Source organism: Anabrus simplex, chromosome 1, assembly GCF_040414725.1.
Source record: "Anabrus simplex isolate iqAnaSimp1 chromosome 1, ASM4041472v1, whole genome shotgun sequence".
Taxonomy (NCBI): domain Eukaryota; kingdom Metazoa; phylum Arthropoda; class Insecta; order Orthoptera; family Tettigoniidae; genus Anabrus; species Anabrus simplex.
Window position 1 is genome coordinate 538,084,631 of NC_090265.1, and position 18,193 is coordinate 538,102,823.

General features: G+C 37.5%; 1 protein-coding gene across 1 annotated transcript in view; it reads left to right on the forward strand.

Annotated features, from left to right (window-relative positions):
* The window catches only part of LOC136869123 (uncharacterized), a 76,013-nt gene that overhangs the window by 20,058 nt on the left and 37,762 nt on the right, over positions 1-18,193 (forward strand). The window contains exons 4-5 of the mRNA XM_067144826.2: positions 858-1,175; positions 15,041-15,367. Coding sequence (XP_067000927.2) covers positions 858-1,175; positions 15,041-15,367 — 645 coding nt within the window. The remainder of the gene's footprint in view (positions 1-857; positions 1,176-15,040; positions 15,368-18,193) is intronic.

An 18,193-nucleotide genomic window follows, 5' to 3' on the forward strand; every position in this document is an offset into this window, starting at 1 on the left:
AGTACCTTTTGATCTTACCACATACTTGATATTATGTATATTTATTGCGTGTGTACACAGTAGTCTGTGTATTCTGCCATTAATTTACTAGGGCGGGTGTTTTCATATGTGCGAAGTGTAAGTTAATGCATGAATTCCATACTACGATCTCCTCGTCAAGCTGAGGAGCACCCACAACATGGCGGTACGCGCATGGACTTATCTTCCCTAGTCACACACTTCTGCACAGCCAGTGGCGTGGGCCCTTGTATCTATTAAATTACTTTTCCATCAAATACCAAACTAATAATCTGGAAACAATTATGAAGCCCTTAAACACCTTCTTATTTACAGGTTAGCACTTCCAGCAGGACATCATTCCTGCCGGAGGGAGTGACAACACAATGCTGGCGGTAGTTAAATTTGCCAGAGTTAATTGCCTTTCTTGGTTGGTCGTTGGGAAACCCCTATCTTAATTCATTGGATTATCACATGTGGAATGTTTTGGAGGGGAAGACCTGCTGTAAACTCTGTGGAAGCATAGAGTCCTGAAAAAAATAGAAATGTAGTGAAGGTAGAACCCTTAATACTATTAGAAGTGTGGCAATAGGATGCATGAATAAGTGTCTTAAGGCAGAGGTCAGACATTTTCAGTTATATATGTGCATTATACTGTGTAGTCAGTAAAATAACAGCTACTTTTTGTAGTTGTTATTTCTCTGTACTCTAGCTGACTATAAATGGACAGATGTGACTGTTTATTTGGTAATCTATTATGTGTTCATTTTCTGTTTATATCATTGTTTTGAAACCTCTTGTTAATGTTCTTTATATCTGGTATGAATTTTATATTAATTAATCTCTCTTTTCTGACTCAGAACTTAAAGGCAGGATAAGCGTGGTGTCTGGTGTTGCTGGCCGTAGTCACAATCTAGTCTTCTTATTACGAGGAGATATTCTGAGTTCATTGCTGGGACAACCAAAGCCAAATGAAGAAGTTGCAGAGACCTTTCCAACCAAAGGTGGTGGGCTGTTGTCGCTGATTGGATCAACTGGTGAAGTGGCTTGGTGGAAACGACTGTATCACCTTCCTCATGATATTGACTGCTCCCTCATGGATGTCAGTGATGATGGGATCAATGACTGTATTGTTGTTGGCGCTGAAAGCTTGTTGGTGACTGTAGATCCTCTTTCAGGTACCAGACTTTTTACTTTGTATAAAAAATCTATATATATAAAGTAGCTTGTCCTGACTGACTGACTGACTGACTGACTGACTGACTGACTGACTGACTGACTCATCATCGCCGAGCCAAAACTACCGGACATAAAGAAATGAAAATTTGGGGATATATTCATATTAAGATGTAGGTGCTCGCTAAGAGAGGATTTTTGGATATTCCGTCGCTAAGGGGGTGAAAAGGGTGGTGAAATTTTAAAATGAGTGTGTCTATATCTCAAAACTTTAAATTGGTATTTAGAATCTTCATTAAAAATAAGGAAACACGTATTTTTTTGTTTTCAGACAATCCCAATAGGAGGGGTGAAAAGGGGTGAAAAATGGGTTGAATGCCTTTAGAGAATACTTATATCTTAGAAACTGAATATATTACAGACCTGAAAATTGGTATTTGGGATCTACTTTAAAAATAAAGAAACAGGTATTTTTTCGTTTTGGGAAAATCCAAATAATGGGGGGTGAAAAGGGGGATGAAATTTTTAAAATGAGTGTATCTATATCTCAAAACTTTTAAAGTTTATAGATGTAAAATTTGGTATTTAGAAATCTCCTTTAAAAGTAAAGAAACGCGTACTTTTTTGTTTTCGGACAATCCTAATAGCAAGGGTGAAAAAGGGTGAAAAATAGGTTGAATGCCTTTAATGAGGCTACTTATATTTCAGAACCTGAAGATATTACAGACCTGAAAATTATTATTTGGGATCTACTTTAAAAATAAAGAAACAGGTATTTTTTCGTTTTTGGAAAATCCAAATAATGGGGGGTGAAAAGGGGGGTGAATTTTTAAAATGAGTGTGTCTACATCTTAAAACTTTAAACGTTTACAGATGTAAAAATTGGTGTTTAGAATCACCCTTAAAAATAAAGGAACACGTATTTCTTTGTTTTCTCTAAATCCCAATAGGAGGGGTGTAAAAGGGTGAATAATGGGTTGAATGCCTTTAATGAGGATACATATATCCCAGAAACTGAAGATATTGCAGAACTGAAAATTTGTAAATGGGATCTCCTTTAAAAATATAGAAACACGTATATTTTTGCTTTTGGAAAATTCAATTAATGGCGGTTAAACAGGAGTGGCAAATTGGGGTGAATTTTTTGAAAGATTATATCTACAGAATATCTGAGAAGCGTAAAATGTTAGAGACGTAAATAGTGGGTATTTGGAATCTCCTGTAAGTGAAAAGAAACATAGGTGACTTGTCTTTGGAAACTCCACTTAAGGGGAACAAAAATGGGGTGAAATTTTAAAATGAGAATTTCTACAGTATATCTCCAAAAACTTAACATGTTACAGAAGTGAAAAATGATCATTTCTTTATTCTATTAAAAATAAAGAAAAGTGTATTTTTAGTTTTCGGAAATACAACTTGGGTAGTGGGGGGTGGGGGTAAAAGTGACTGAAAATGGTGTTGAATTCTTTTAATTAGGCTACTGATATCTCAAAAATGAGGATGTTACACACGTGAAATTTTATTTTTGGAATCTGCTTTAAAAGTAAACAAACACGTATTCTCGGAAAATCCAATGAAGGGGATTTGGGGTGTTAAAGGATAGAAAAAATTAATTGACTTAATTGTATGAGAATACATACAACTAATAAAAACTAAAGTTGTTACAGACGTGAAAATTGGTATTTTGATCTCCTTTAAAAACAAAGAAAAGCGCGTTTTGGGGGGGAAACAATCTTGGGGGGGGGGGAGTGAAAAGGACTTGAATTCCTTTCATGAGGACACATAAATCAAAAACTGAAGAGGTTAGAGTGGTGATAATTGGTATTTAGAAGATCCTTTACTATTAAAGGAACAAGTATTTTTTGCTTTAATATCACTTTGTGAGGGGGGGGGGAGAGTGTGGAAGGAAGTTAAAAAAGTGAATTATTTTTAAGGAGATACTTATATCTCAAAACTGAAGGTAATAAACGTGAGCATTTGTATTTGGAATCTCCTCTAAACATAAAGAAACACGCCTTCTTTTAATTTTTTGGAGGGTGGGGGTAAATAAACTTAACGGCGGTGGGGTGTAAAAGGAGGTGAGACCAATTGATTTTACTGTTCGTAATGTACTTATAAGGAGCCTCCGTTGCTCAGGCGGCAGCGCGCCGGCCTCTCACAGCTGGGTTCCGTGTTTCAAATCCCGGTCACTCCATGTGACATTCGTGCTGGACAAAATGGAGGCGGGACAGGTGTTTCTCCGGATACTCCGGCTTTCCTGTCATCATTCATTCCAGCAACACTGTCCAATATATCATTTCATTTGTCACTCATCGATCATTGCCCCAGAGGGGAGCTTCGGCAGCCGGCACAATTCCTATTGTCGCCACTAGATGGGGCTTTATTCATTCCATCCCTGATCCTGTCGAATGATAGGAAACAGGCTGTAGACTTGCGATGTACTTATTCTGATCATAAACCGATCATTTTTAATCTTTCCTGGGTTCTTTTTCAACAGCCATATTTTCCTTCGGAGAACGTTCTTAGATTAGAGTAGATTCTCCTGGCATATAAATAAAAATTTAAACACATTTGAAATAAACGATAGGAATGAGATTGGCTGTCAAATTGTTCACCTCTATAATAAGGTCAATAATACACGGAGGTATGTCATTCGTATCGCCAGAAATTCCGCACACTTGCCTACGCGCAACAATGGTGCTGGTCACATTGTTAGCAATGCCAATGGCAGCAGATGTATTTTACCGCCAAGTAGCGGTCTTGCATATTGCTGTGGGTTCCAGAACAAATAATAATAATAATAATAATAATAATAATGTTCTGGACCGTCGTCATATGTGCGGACCACGCTGGAAACGGGTCCTGGACGGCTAATGACGAAGAATGCAGTCCGGCCGCGGGTTCAGTAGGCTAACGCCAAGGCACCCAAGACGACACCACGACAGATCCCCTGAAGGAGTTGAACCATATTAAAAATGCTTATAGGAAAAGATGGCAAAGATTTAGGGACCAAACTAACTGGGTGGAATACCTGGACCTAGCCCGGGAAGTACGAAATCGATTGCTGGAAAGAAAGATTGAAAAATGGGACGAAACTTGCCGTAATCTATTAGAAAACGAGTCAGATCGCGAATTTTGGCGGATTCTCGCAGAAAACGAGTCAGATCGCGAATTTCGGCGGATTATATATCTAAAACAATAAGCATTCAATTATAAATTTCAGTATAATACCGTAGCGAAGCACGGGTATCTTGCTAGTATAGGAATATAGCTCTATTATAAGAAACAAATAAGGTGATTATTAAGAACAGTAGCATGATATATTGGTAGACTAGCTGATGTGCCCGTGCTTCGCTGTGGAATTTTACATTGTATACAGAATTCTAGGTTACCCTAGAAACGCGACGGGGAAGTCACCAAACGTCTTTTCTCATATGGAGACTGAGTTACGGAATTTTCATTCTAAGGGTAGGCAGTCACAATTAGGTTGGGGAGTTGTCATTATAATGGTAGACACTCACTCTCCACCTGCCTTTTTACATCCTCAGAAGGACTATTTTAGTGGTTTTCCCAAGTGAAATGAACATACGTCATTACAAAGAAGTCAGTAGGAATGGCACGATTAAATGCAATGCCTTCGTATGAAATACTCGATCAAATGAAAAACCACACATTTTCTCACTTTTAACGAACAGGACTACACTGCCGATCTAACAGTCCAAAGTTCCAGAGCTGGAATGATGAAAGCCGCAGACAGTCGTGATCCGTGAACACACTTCGTCTTTTTTCGGCAGGGAGAGGTTCGAATAGTGGCACTTCCTAGGGCATAAACTATGCCCTTTTACTAATCTGTTTCCTAGGAGTACCCGATGAGTTGGAAAATCTACTACACTGGCACCGGAAAAATCTATCTGTGGAGGCAAATTTTTCCTCCAAGCCAGAGGAGAAACCCCCTCCTCCCTGCTAATTTGGAATAAAATGAATGTAGAATGTAATAAAAAAGAGGAAGGACCTTTTCTTAAGAAACAGCTCTTCTCAGAGTTGAATTTTGAATTATTCAGTGAATTGTGGTGCTATAATTTGGAATAGGCCTAAATTGTTATTCTAGACCAGGCCATACTACTACTACTACTACTACTACTGCTACTACTACTAAGTGAGCCTCTGCCTTAAGTATGAACACTGCTCATTCAAAACAGCGCGTCAGAGTAGGGATTGAATAGCTGGAATACTATGATGAACCAGTGTGTTTCGTACCAGCTGTATCACAAAATGTATGAACCAGAGGAATGGCATGCTAAAGAAGAAATTTTTCTAACTCCCCAGCTATTTCCCGTCAATATTCAGTCAGACTGTTAAACTCGTACGCAGCAGTAATCCCATCTATCGGAGTTGAGAGGCTGCATAAGAGACAAAGAACATCACAGAAAACAATGGTCAATGTAATGTTATTGTTGATCAAAGTTATGCGCTTTCGATATTGTAGCCCTTCGCATTTACTTTTCTTCCGACTCTGAAATACCACTCTTATCATAGTCGGTACGGTAAAACTGAATAAAACATAAATGATCGGAAATTGTATTCTCTACAACTTTTGTTATGTAATACTTTTCGATAGGACCAATAACATAGGTATTTAAAAATTGCATTTTAGACGCCTTCCCCTAAACTACAATTTCATCCAGGGTGAATAAATTTGTTTATAGCTTAGACTTGTTTCTCTCCCCGACTCTGTATACCAATTTTCATTAAATTCTGTTAAACCATTTTCTCGTTGCTCAGCGCTGATATAGACTTGGCAGCAAAATTACAAATTCATGAATATCTGTGTTGTCACACCCCGAATGGTAAAAATGTTTAAGACATAAATGGTCGGAAATTTAATTCTATATAACTTTGGTTATGTAGTATTTGTCGATACGGCCACTAATAATATAAATATTTGAGAATTAACTTTTAGGCCTTCCTCTAAACTACCATTTCACTCAGCGTGAATAAAATGATTAATAGCCTAGATTATAGTGGCTCATTCTCAGACTATGCATACCAATATTAATTGAGATAGGACCACTCATAACTGAAATATTTAAGAATAAAATTTTTGTCCTTCCCCTAAACTACCATTTTACTCAGCGTGAATAAAATTATTTATAGCCTAGATTGCAGCGACTTATTCCCCAAGTTTGAATACCAATTTCCATTAAGATAGGACCACTAATAACACAAATATTTGAAAATAAATTTTAGGCCTTCCCCTAAACTACTATTTCTATCAGCGTAAATAAAATTATTTATGGCCTAAATTGTAGCGACTTATTCCCCGACTTTGTATACCGATTTTCATTAAGTTCTCTTTAGTCGTTTTCTAATGATGCGTGTACATACAGACAGACAGAAATTATCTATCAGAGTTGAGGGCACCATAAGAGGAAAAGAACATCACAACAAACAATGGTCAATGTAATGTTATTGTTGATCAAAGTTATGCGCTTTCGATATTGTAGCCCTTTGCATTTGCATTTCGATTCTGAAATACTACTCTTATCATAGTCGGTACAGTAAAACTGAATAAAACATAAATGATCAGAAATTGTATTCTCTATAACTTTTGTTATGTAGTACTTTTCTATGGGACCAATAACATAGATATATAAAAATTAAATTTTTGCGCCTACCCCTAAACTACCATTTCATCCCGGAGGTCATTAACATTATTTATAGCTTAGACTGTAGTTTCTTCTTCCCCGACTCTATATACTGAATTTCATTACATTCTGTTCATCCATTTTCTCGTGGTTCGGCGTTGATATGGACTTAGCAAGAAAAATCGAAATTCATGAATATCTCTGTTATCATAGCCGGTACGGTAAAAATGTATAAGACATAAATGATCGAAAATTTAATTCTATGTAAATTTAGTTAAGTGGTATTTATCAATAGGATCACTAATAATATAAATATTTGAGAATTGAATTTTAGGCCTTCCCCTAAACTACCATTTCACTCAGCGTGAATAAAATGATTTATAGCCTAGATTGTAGTGGCTCATCCCCCGACTTCACATACCGATTTTCATGAAATTCTCTTCAGCCGTTTTCTTGTGATGCATGTACATTCATACAAACAGATAGACAGACAGGCAGATACAAATTACAGAAAAGTAAAAAGATCATTTCCTTGTTACTGTGGACATGACCGATACAGAAATACCATTATTTTCAAATTCTGAGCAATGTACAGACAAAACTCTTATTTTATATATATAGATGGCTTATGATCATTAGTTAGGCTTATATCAAGAACAAAATTAAGCTTCTTGATGAGCTTGTAAATTGGATTTCCTTTTCAGTATACAAAGTATTCATGGCTTACTAGATTCATTTCATTTAGGAACTTCGTTTTGGAAGTTTTACCTATAATTTTCCACAACTTCCATCTGATTTTCTATGCCAAATTGTAATGTCCTGCAAATTCAGTATAGCATTACATATACGTCCATAGTCTTGCCTTGAATATTGTAACAGGATTGCCAGTGAATGAATTTTCTTTTCCTGTAACAGAGCACAGCTCAAATTCCAACAGATTTTGAAATTACAATGAATTTTATGCCCATAAATCCAAATAATTTTCAAAGTAAAAAATCAAGAATAGGAAAAGAAGAGAAAATATCCAAACAAACCTATCAAATTTATAAAACTGAAACATTTAAAAATTTAAATAAAAATAATTTTTAAAAATATGAAATAACATGAACTAAAGAATAATCTCCACCAATAGGCTATATTGATATACAGTACATTAATAAAATATGACTAAATAATACCTATACAATCTGGTTGATTCTTCATCAGCAAAGTCCACTTAAAACAAAGCATTGCGATGGCCCAAGCGGGTGTTGACGCAATGTGCAGCTTCGTAGATGATGCTAACCTGTTATAAGTCTCACACATTCTTGTTAAACTCAGAATGTGCCAATGTGCATGGGCAAAGTGGTTGACACACACGTGGAGTGAACACTTTGATGCTGAAATTTATGCTTTTCAGATATTCTGCATTGTTGATAACACCATACATTGTGTAAAAAAAGAAACTGCATTTATTCCTTCTGCATACTTAAGGACTTCCTGTAACCACTTATGTGACCTTTAGTCCTGGCATGAAGAGAATGCTGGTATTTAAAAAATAAAGATAACACAAACTTATTTGGAACCCTTAAAAGTTTATTTATATGTGACTGATATTAAGGTGTCCATATTAAACAAGCATATTCAAGTTTACTTCTAATCAGCAAACTGAGCAATAGAAGTAATGTATTTAACCCTCATTGGTGACGTGGTGTCTGACAGGTTCCTTGAAGGAGATATATGTTCACCCCTCAGCACACAACGTGAACTGACACTTTTTGTTTGCAGTACCGTCTTATCCCAATGTCAAAAAACATTTCATCATCAGAGATCCGTCCTCAGTATTATCGTTCACTTCTCAGTGTGTAGACAAGTTTTCGATTAGCTTCGTAGACACCACGTCATTTTTTTAAATGTGTGGTTTCTTAAGTTGTAGGAGGTGAACTCATAGCTTTTAAAATTTTGTTCGTAATTCAACAATGGCAGACCGCGGTAGTCCATCTCGAGCTATAAGGCCAGAAGGTCCTGGGTACAAAAATAAAGTAACAGAATGGTTAGGTACAGAATTCATTGATGTGGACAGTGACTTTGCTATTGAAAGTGATCATAATACTGACTCGGAAAAAGGAGGCACAGGTTGTGAATGTGAAGATCAGGGATCCACAGAACAGCATTATTACTATGGTAAAAACTGTTAAATGGCCCGCTAAAGAACCTACTAGAAATGTGCGCAACCCGAGCCACAACATAATTCGCTTACTTGCGTTACGTGCTCAAGCAAGAATTGGCAATCAAATTGACTGTAGAAGTGCTTGCAATTTTATATTTGCCAGGGAAAATAATCTGTTATATGTCAAAAAACATAAGGTTTAGTGCCCTAATGTCAAAATGCAGAATATGAGAGAGAAATACAAGCGGATGGACCATCCCGAGATTCAGGACACTGATAATATAGAAATTGAAGCTTTTCTAGGATTACTTCTCTGCACTGCTTTCAGATAAAACAGTGAAGATATTTCTGCAATGTTTGCTGCAGATGGAACCGGCAGAGAAATTTTTCGCTTCATCATGTCTGCAGTTTGACAATCCTGAAGATAGGACGCAAGGACGTACGCCAGACCCTACAGTCGCAGTGTCTGAACTTCTAGAATTGTTTACAGAAAATTCACAGAAATCGTGACAATGTCAACGGTACTCCTGTTTTTCATATTGATAAAGACAATGGTGTGTGAAGTGTGTTAGGCAGTTTCTCTTTCATTTCCACAAGATATGTATAGCATGTATATGATCGCTTCTTATTTTGGACACTTAGGGCCGAATTCATAGACTGCACTTATATATAAGTGCCCCTTATAAGCCAGGTTTCATTTCATATTACCTACTTAAGTGTCCCACTTATTGCTATAAGTGGACCTCCCACACACACTTAAGTGTCTCACTTATGTTGCAGCAAGATGGAGGATAATGATTTTGCTGAATATGTTGCATTTCATTCACAGAATGCTTTCCGTGCACACAGTAGAGATGGAAAATCCTCTCAAAATGTAATGTGACCAACAATTTGAAGGTGGTTTCGTTTTAGTAAAGTGACAGTTATGAATATTCTTGTTCCTTTGTGTGAGACAGTGAACATAACTTCTAGAGGACTCACTATCTCACCATTAATGAAGATATTGTTTTGAGATTTTATGCCACCTCTTAATTTCAGGTTATTATTATCATCACCATCATCATTACCGGTATTTTGCTTAATTAATTGGAAACGTGTTACAAGTTGATAAGTTATCAAGACTGTAGGCCTACGGAATAGTAAAGAACTGTACCGAGTTATAAGAAAAATGAACGTGTTGCACTACCACCATTTATTTTAAGGTTGAATACTTATTGTAAGTGATCCCTTATTACTTAAGGGTTCCACTTATGTATAAGTGCTGACTATGAATTCGGCCCTTAGGCCGCTTTTGTTCCAAAATATGCAGAAAGGGATATATGTGGGAAGTAAAAACTTTGCCTCGATTAGTGAAAACATGCAAACAAGTATAATACGTGATTCGAGTGTGTATTGGACGAAAAATAAAGTAAATAAGACAAATTACGAATATTTTGAATATTTCTGAATATTTTGTATGTGTAAATTAGTCCATTGCAGGTTTTTGTAGTTCCGTGAATGTGTGATAAATTTATGTTTTCTCAAATAATTTTGTTTCAGTCTGTATAAGAAAATAGTTTTAGAGCCATTCAGAGGCATATGAGGAATGCTGATGCACTTTTAGTTCAAACGTAGATTTCTTCTTCATAAAGTGACGTATACTTGGATTCAGATTTTTTTTTTTTTAATTTGGTGCAAGGGAGTTGGTAATAAAATGTGTTAAGACATTCCTTAAAATATGCCTTTTCGATATAAAATGAATAAACCTTGCCTTGATGAAATTTAATTCCATTAAAAATGCTCAGATTATAGACGTCTCTCAGGCACCATATCACCAGTTATGTTCCTTCAGAATATGTCACTAGTAGATGGTTAACATCGTATCGTTCAATTCTTCACATCTTTAATGATAAATCCATATGTCCTATATACTTCCCTCATCATTGTTTCAGTGTGGATATTAAAACAGAAACTCCCATTGTTAAAATAGGAAATTCGCACTCGCTCAACTGTATGCGAGCTCGAAGAAAAGTAGTACGTCACATTATTTTTATTTTATTACGTTTAGAGAGTTTGGAAGAGAACGTAATCAAATTAAAATATGGTTATCATACATACCAGTGTATGTATTTATATATATGCTTGTTTATAACATAGTGATTAAATAACGAGAAATAAAGGCACATGGTGTGGTGTAATACAGGAAGTCTTCTCATAGTGGGAGAAAGTCCCAAGCTGTACAGCGTGGAGATGAGGTGTTGCATCTTGCAGCTGTCATTGAGTCAGTATTAATAGTGAGAGAACTGGAGCAAGAGGTAGGACCATCGCGTGTAATGAAGCACAAAAGAGGAAAGCCGCTCAGAAGTGATCATTGGCAGTGCATTGTGAATGTGTTCAATAAACTAAGTGAACAGAATCCCGGTTTATTCGTGTATTCAGAAGTTCAGATCTTCACACTGTTGTCGTATACAATGCGCAGCACTGTACGTCCGAACACAAGACGTTGACGGGGTGGATGTTGGTACTACACGCTCAGCAAATCACAACTCTTTCTTTTGGGGGAGGCGTAGACATACCATGTTTACATCTGGATTAAACAAAGGTTTTTTTTTTTTTTTTTTTTTTCCAAGAAAATGATACAACAAAACATTTCTGATAGTGAAATGCAGGTTATGTTAAACTCCTTGAGTGCCACGTTGATTATATCAACTCTTGAAAATTATGCAGGAAGTGCCGGCGTTGATATAATCAATGCTTTGTTAAACTTGACATAGTTCCTTCTGTAATCGCTAGATGGCACTAACGCCATGCTTTCTCAATAGTAGGGTCCTTTAGCTTCCTCATTTGGCCACTTGGAAGAGTCTGTAGTTATTTTGCTTTTGAAATATTAAATTGCAAAAGAACGTAATAAAATGGCTGAAAGAAACACAATAGATGATTAGTGGACAGTCGTGAAGAATGACATCAGTAGGGCTGCTGAAGAAAGGCTTGGATGAAAGGTAAGATCAAGTAAGAATTGGTGGGTAACTCGGGATATATTACACTTGATTGATGAACAGCTACAATACAAGACTGCAAAAAATGAGGAGAGCAGAAAAGAATACAGTGAGGAGAGCGGAAAAGAATACAGGTGATTAAAGAATGAAGTAGATAGAAAGTGCAGGTCAAATAAGAAAGATTGGCTGAAAGAGAAGTGCAAGGATGTTGAAGGTTGTATGTTTGTAGGAAAGGTACATGCTGCATACAGGAAAGTCAAAGAAACCTTCGGAGAACAGAAAACTAGTGTATGAATATTAACGGCTCAGATGGAAAACCACTTCTAGGGAAAGAAAACAAGGCACAAACATGGTAGGAACATATTAAACAATTGTATTAATAGAAAGAAGTATATGGTAAGGTTCTGGTACAAGAAGAGGCTGTTCATGGCTGATGAAACGGGAGACCCATTGTTGAGGTCAGAATTCGACAGACCTATGAGAGACCTAAATGTGAACAAGGCACCTGGATTGATGACATACCCACAGAATTACTGACTCCCTTAGGAGAAACCAGCATAGTGAGGTTATTCCTTTTAGTGTGTAAGATATATGGTACAGGAGAAGTGCTGTCTGATTTAGGGCTGGTTCTAACATCTGCTGGTAAAGTGGCTGGCAGCTGCCCAGGAGGTAAACTACCTGGGAGTGTAAATCAGCTGGTATTTTGCCTTGCGTGCAACCACCTCCGCGCAAGCGCTGGGTAGCTACCCGGAGCTAGACACCGATATACGGAGTTGGCTACACTGATTTTCAGTGACTTCTCGCCTTCGAGTGTTGTGCTATCTATCGTCAGATGTATGAAGCTCATTTAGATTGTCTTATTTTCTTGTGCTTGCATCTGTTGATTATCACCAAAAAGCCTAATAGGGGGAGTCTTGAGAGTTATGGACAACGATTAATGTCAAGCTTTCGTGATTTTAATCTATGAGCTTCAAAATCAATACCTAATTGGGATTAAAATCTCGAGAATACATTTTCTTACACCTGTTATAACCTGTCATGTAAGGCAGCGTTTTTGGAAAGTATTCTCGTACTAGATTGGTCAAGCCGCTCGCTCCATAATAGAAGGTACACCGGTTTTCATCGTCTTTCTAATTTACATTTTAAAATTTATTTTCGTTCCCTGCCGTTCTTCTTAACTCTCTTTTACGCGCTTCCATATACGTATATACACTCACATCTTCCTTACGGACTTACTGCCTTTCAGCATTCTATCTGCAGGCTTCTGTGAATTAAGTATCTCCAGGATGCTCTATTTGCAACTAGCTCTGTGACCTCGTTTAGTTCCACATGCTTCCATTTATTGATAATGCATTTCATTCTAATGTTTACTTTATGAAGATAAAGTTGGAAGGTCCTGTTAGAGAACTAATAGGGGTAAATATCCATTCATAGGAAGAGGAATTCGGGAATGGAATAGTTTCCAATTTCATCGAAATCATTTACAAGAAGATTATGTAAACAACTGGTAGGTAATTTGCTACCTGGGCGACAGTCCTCTATGCTGTATTATTCGTAACATCACTTTCTATAAGTAGCACACATATAAAGCATTTTCCTAGTAGACATAATATTGTGATTAAACATTTCAACATTAACAAAAGAACATATGAAAAGAGGCATACAGATTAACACAACGCTGGTAATGAAAATGAAAAGGATTCATCATAATGAAGACTCGAACCTGCATACCTCGTATTATGAACTGAGTGCATTAGGAAGCTTTGAATAATTGGGATACATACACTGAGTTATACCTTGTGTCTGAAAAAAGAAGTAGAAAATTAAATCCCATTTGAAATTATTTCCAAATAGGTTTTGATTTTATATCCTTTTAGAGTTTCGCTGCGAAAGCTTGACGTGTAAAATGAGTTCCCTGCGCTACCAGTGCGAGAGGCTGGTGTGACCATTGCAACTGAAGGGAAGCATTAATGTTCAAAATCCTGCAATAAAGTATTGATCACTGTTACAGTATAATGCTTTTTTTCAGTATACTAAGCTAATTTGAGTTGTATGTCACCAGAAATACAGCTAATAAATGATGTTCAGCTCTCAAAACTTGCCTGGCAGGTAAAGTCTTATCGGGCCCTCGAAGTGGCCGATAAATTATGCGCCGGGTAACTACGATTTATGCTGCCGATAGCACTACCTGGGAGTGGTTGAACGGAAACATCCCTTTATGCGGAGGGCAAGTTACGCGCTACTTTACCAGTAGGTGGTAGAATCGGCCCTTAGACAGAATGTTATACGTAATGCCAAGGAAGCAGGTGTTGATAAGTTTGAAAACTACTGCGCTATTAGTTTAGTATCTCATGCTTGCAAAATTTTAACATGTGTTATTTACAGAAGAATTGAAAGACAAATTGAAGCAGAGTTGGGAGAAGATCAGTTTAGCTTCAGAAGAAATGTAGAAACATGTGAAGCAATCCAGACTTTACGTCTGATTGTAGAAGATCAAATTAAGGAAGACTAGCCCACGAATATTGTAGTTGTAGATCCAGAGAAGGCATTTCATAATGTTGATTGGACCAAGCTATTTGAAATTCTGAAGTATAGTTGGCAAAAGTTGCAGTGGTAGACCAAGGTATGAATATAACAAACAGATTAGAGTAGATGTAGTAGTTATGTAGAAATGAAAAGGTTAGCACAGGATTGGGTGGCTTGGAGTGCTGCATTAGACCAGTCTATGGACTGACGACACAAACAGCAACATTATTATCATCATCATCATCATCATTATTATTATTATTATTATTATTATTATTATTATTATTATTATAATAAAGGATAAAGGTTGAGTTTGTGAATATGTTGGATGGGACAACAATATGCGCTATGAATAGGGGTATATGGTGGCTGTAGTTCATTCACAGGTACTTGCAGATTATATGTTGGAAGGCATCTCTAGTAAAAATGAGAGAGAGGTGTGATGATGTATTTGATAATAACCTCACAACTTATGTTAAAATGTCAGAATTTCAGTGTAAAATTAGGATTGATGCTAGCCTTTGTTTTATTGCACCAATTTATATGTGTAATCTTTGGTTTTGCTATTCCAGGTGCCATTATCTGGCATGTTCACAACCACACTCTTGAAGATATGAATGCTGTGAATATCTCCTTTCCTTTGGTCCTGCCTGATTTGGATGGAGATTCATTGTATGAGTTACTTGCTACATGCAGTTTATCAGAGAAGAATAGTTCTGGATACAGTTTGGTATCAGAACCCAAAGTGTCGCTGCACAATTATATGATATTAATATCAGGAAAGACTGGCAGGGTACTTGGCCATCCCCTTGAAATGAAACATTGCTTTAAAATAAGTAGCTTAGTTCTAGAGAGCGATGGAAATGTTTCTTACACCTGTCAGGACTTCAAAGGAAAAGGTAAGTTTTTCAGTTACTGTTTTTATCTTTAGTTGTAAGAATTGTGGCACCGGGCAAGTTGGCCGTGTGGTTAGGGGTGCGCAGCTGTAAGCTTGCATCCTGGAGATAGTGGGTTCAAACCCCAATGTTGGCAGCCCTGAGGATGGTTTTCCATGGTTTCCCATTTTCACACCAGGCAAATACTGGGGCTGTACCTTAATTAAGGCCACGGCCGCTTCCTTCCCACTCCTAGGCCTTTCCTATCCCATCGTCGCCATAAGACCTTTGTGTGTTGGTGCGACATGAAGCAAATTATTTAAAAAAGGGAATTGTGGTAAAATTCCCCGTCTGTAGAGACTCTTAAAGCACAGTGAAATAAGGCAGTGGTTCCAAAACTAATTGTGATTACTTCTATGGTGCCCTAGATGAAAAATGCTGGTGTGATTACAGAAGTTACATAAAAGTACCTGAAACAATTATTATTGAACTCCATAAAAAAGTAATAAACAGACAGTGAACAATCGCATGATTGAATAAATTAAAATCATAATTTGTGAATGGGTAAGCCTTTTTCTAATTGCCAATTTTATCAAAATCTCAGAATTGGACAGTACACTGCCATCCTTGTTTTCTTCTCTACGTTGATTTTCACCCAGTACTTACTCTTAATATGTCCGGCCGGTCCAGTCCACTATGGTAATAGAGTAGACCATACAGCCAACGACTCTACACCGAGTATCAGGTGGCGAGAAATAACTCAACCCGCTAATGATGACCAACCCAATGGCTTCAGGCAGATGAGTTTTCTTAGGTGGGGTGATCGTTCCCGCAGTGTAGGAAATGACACGAGAACCCATCAAGCAGCATCTGTCCCCAGTGTAGGGGGACTGCAGAAGGCATCTGTACTCGATGTTAGCAGTGACCTCATTACTTGCTGGCAGGAGCTCTAAAATGCCTTTGGGAGTGGCGAAACCATCATTATAACAGCTTAAAATTAGTGCAAATATTGTGAGGCCTGGGAAAATGGAATAGATGTACCAGTGGAAGTTAAAGAAGTAATGTATGACGGATATTACTTATCTGTGGTGACATATGCAGCTGAAACGAAATTCCTGAGAAGTATGGTACAAAAGACAAGGAGGGATAGGGTGAGAAATGAAGACGTAGTAAAAGAGCTAAAATGCAGAAACTAAATGACAAACTGGAACAGAACAGATTGAGGTGGTTTGGACTTTTCAAGCAAATGAAAGAAGAAAGACTGCCTAGACAATACTGGAAAAACAGATGACAGGGAAGAGAGGACAAGGAAACCAAGATTATGATGGGTGGACTCTGTGAAGAAGTATTTGACAACGCAAGCTGGACTGGAACACTGTTTTGGATTAGGAATGATGGAGAGACGGGACGAAGTGGAGAAGAACCATATTTACCCCTACTCAGTGTCACCTGGAAAAGGGGAATTGATGATGATGATGATGATGAAGAACCATACCTGGATAAGGCAACCTGGATGGTCAATTTCTCCTCTTGACTTCCTTTTTTTCGGATAATTTTAGGTTTTTCTGTCACTCAAAAGCACACATTTTGTTTATTTACAGCCTTATCAATGTAAAAATATGTTTCATGAGAGATTAAAAAGTTATTTGCTTTATAAATGCGGTGTGTCAGTTGTTGAAAAACAACCTATATTCATATCTGCACACACACACACACAAATAACTTTCTAAACTCTTTAGTGAAATTGAAGCAGCAACATGTTCTTTTGTTGATGACCTTCATACAGAACATTTCCTAAATTATTAAAATACACCACAATTAAATTGTTCTAATTTTCTCTCTCTTTTTTATGACAAAACAAGAAACTTTGCTAACTGAACAGTTCATTATATTTCTACACCCACTTAACCATGTATTTCTGTATACTTGGGAATGTAAAAAATATGTTTTACAGTTTTGCCACCGGTTTTATGAAACTGAATGCTATTGGGTAACAATACCATATATTATTAATATTAATAATAATGGTTCATGGTGTGGGTTACTGTAGTCACTTCCTAGTTCGTGAACTATGGGCGACGGCTGAGTGGCCGAGTAAGTGGTCCTGAGAGTCGGGATACCAGTTGCTGCGGAATGGGAGTGGGCATCTTGGACATAATCTGAGTCATGGCCCTCCTTGTGCTCAGGTGGCTAGGACTGTACGATCCACCGGTGGTCCATAATCCGTTAGAGGAGTGATCCTCACTTGGACTATGTGTAAGTAAGGTAGCGTCCTTCTTTATGAATTTACCGAGCTCAGAACATTTTAAGCAAGTCTCGGACCTATGGGAGTAACGGAGTCCCACTTCCATTTGACAGGCGAGGGACTCCTTGGAAACAACTTTGCGAACGAAACGGAATTTGATGGGGAGTTATCAATATTAATGGAGCTTTTGGAAGAAAGAAAGTAGAACTGGCTGAATCAGCTAAGAGGATGAATCTGGATTTGCTAGGTGTAAGTGATATTCGGGTAAGGGGAGATAACGAGGAAGAGATAGGAGATTATAAAGTGTACTTGAGGGGTGTTAGAAAAGGAGGGGCAGAGTATGGGGTAGGGCTTTTTTATCAGGAATACCATTGCACGCAACATAGTTTCTGTTAGGCACGTAAATGAGCGAATGATATGGGTAGATTTGTCGTTTGGAGGAATTTGGACGAGAATTGTGTCCGTGTATTCACCGTGTGAGGGTGCAGATGACGATGAAGTTGACAAATTTTGTGAAGCATTGAGTGACATCGTGGTCAGGGTCAGCAGCAAGGATAGAATAGTGCTAATGGGCGATTTCAGTGCAAGAGTTGGAAATAGAACTG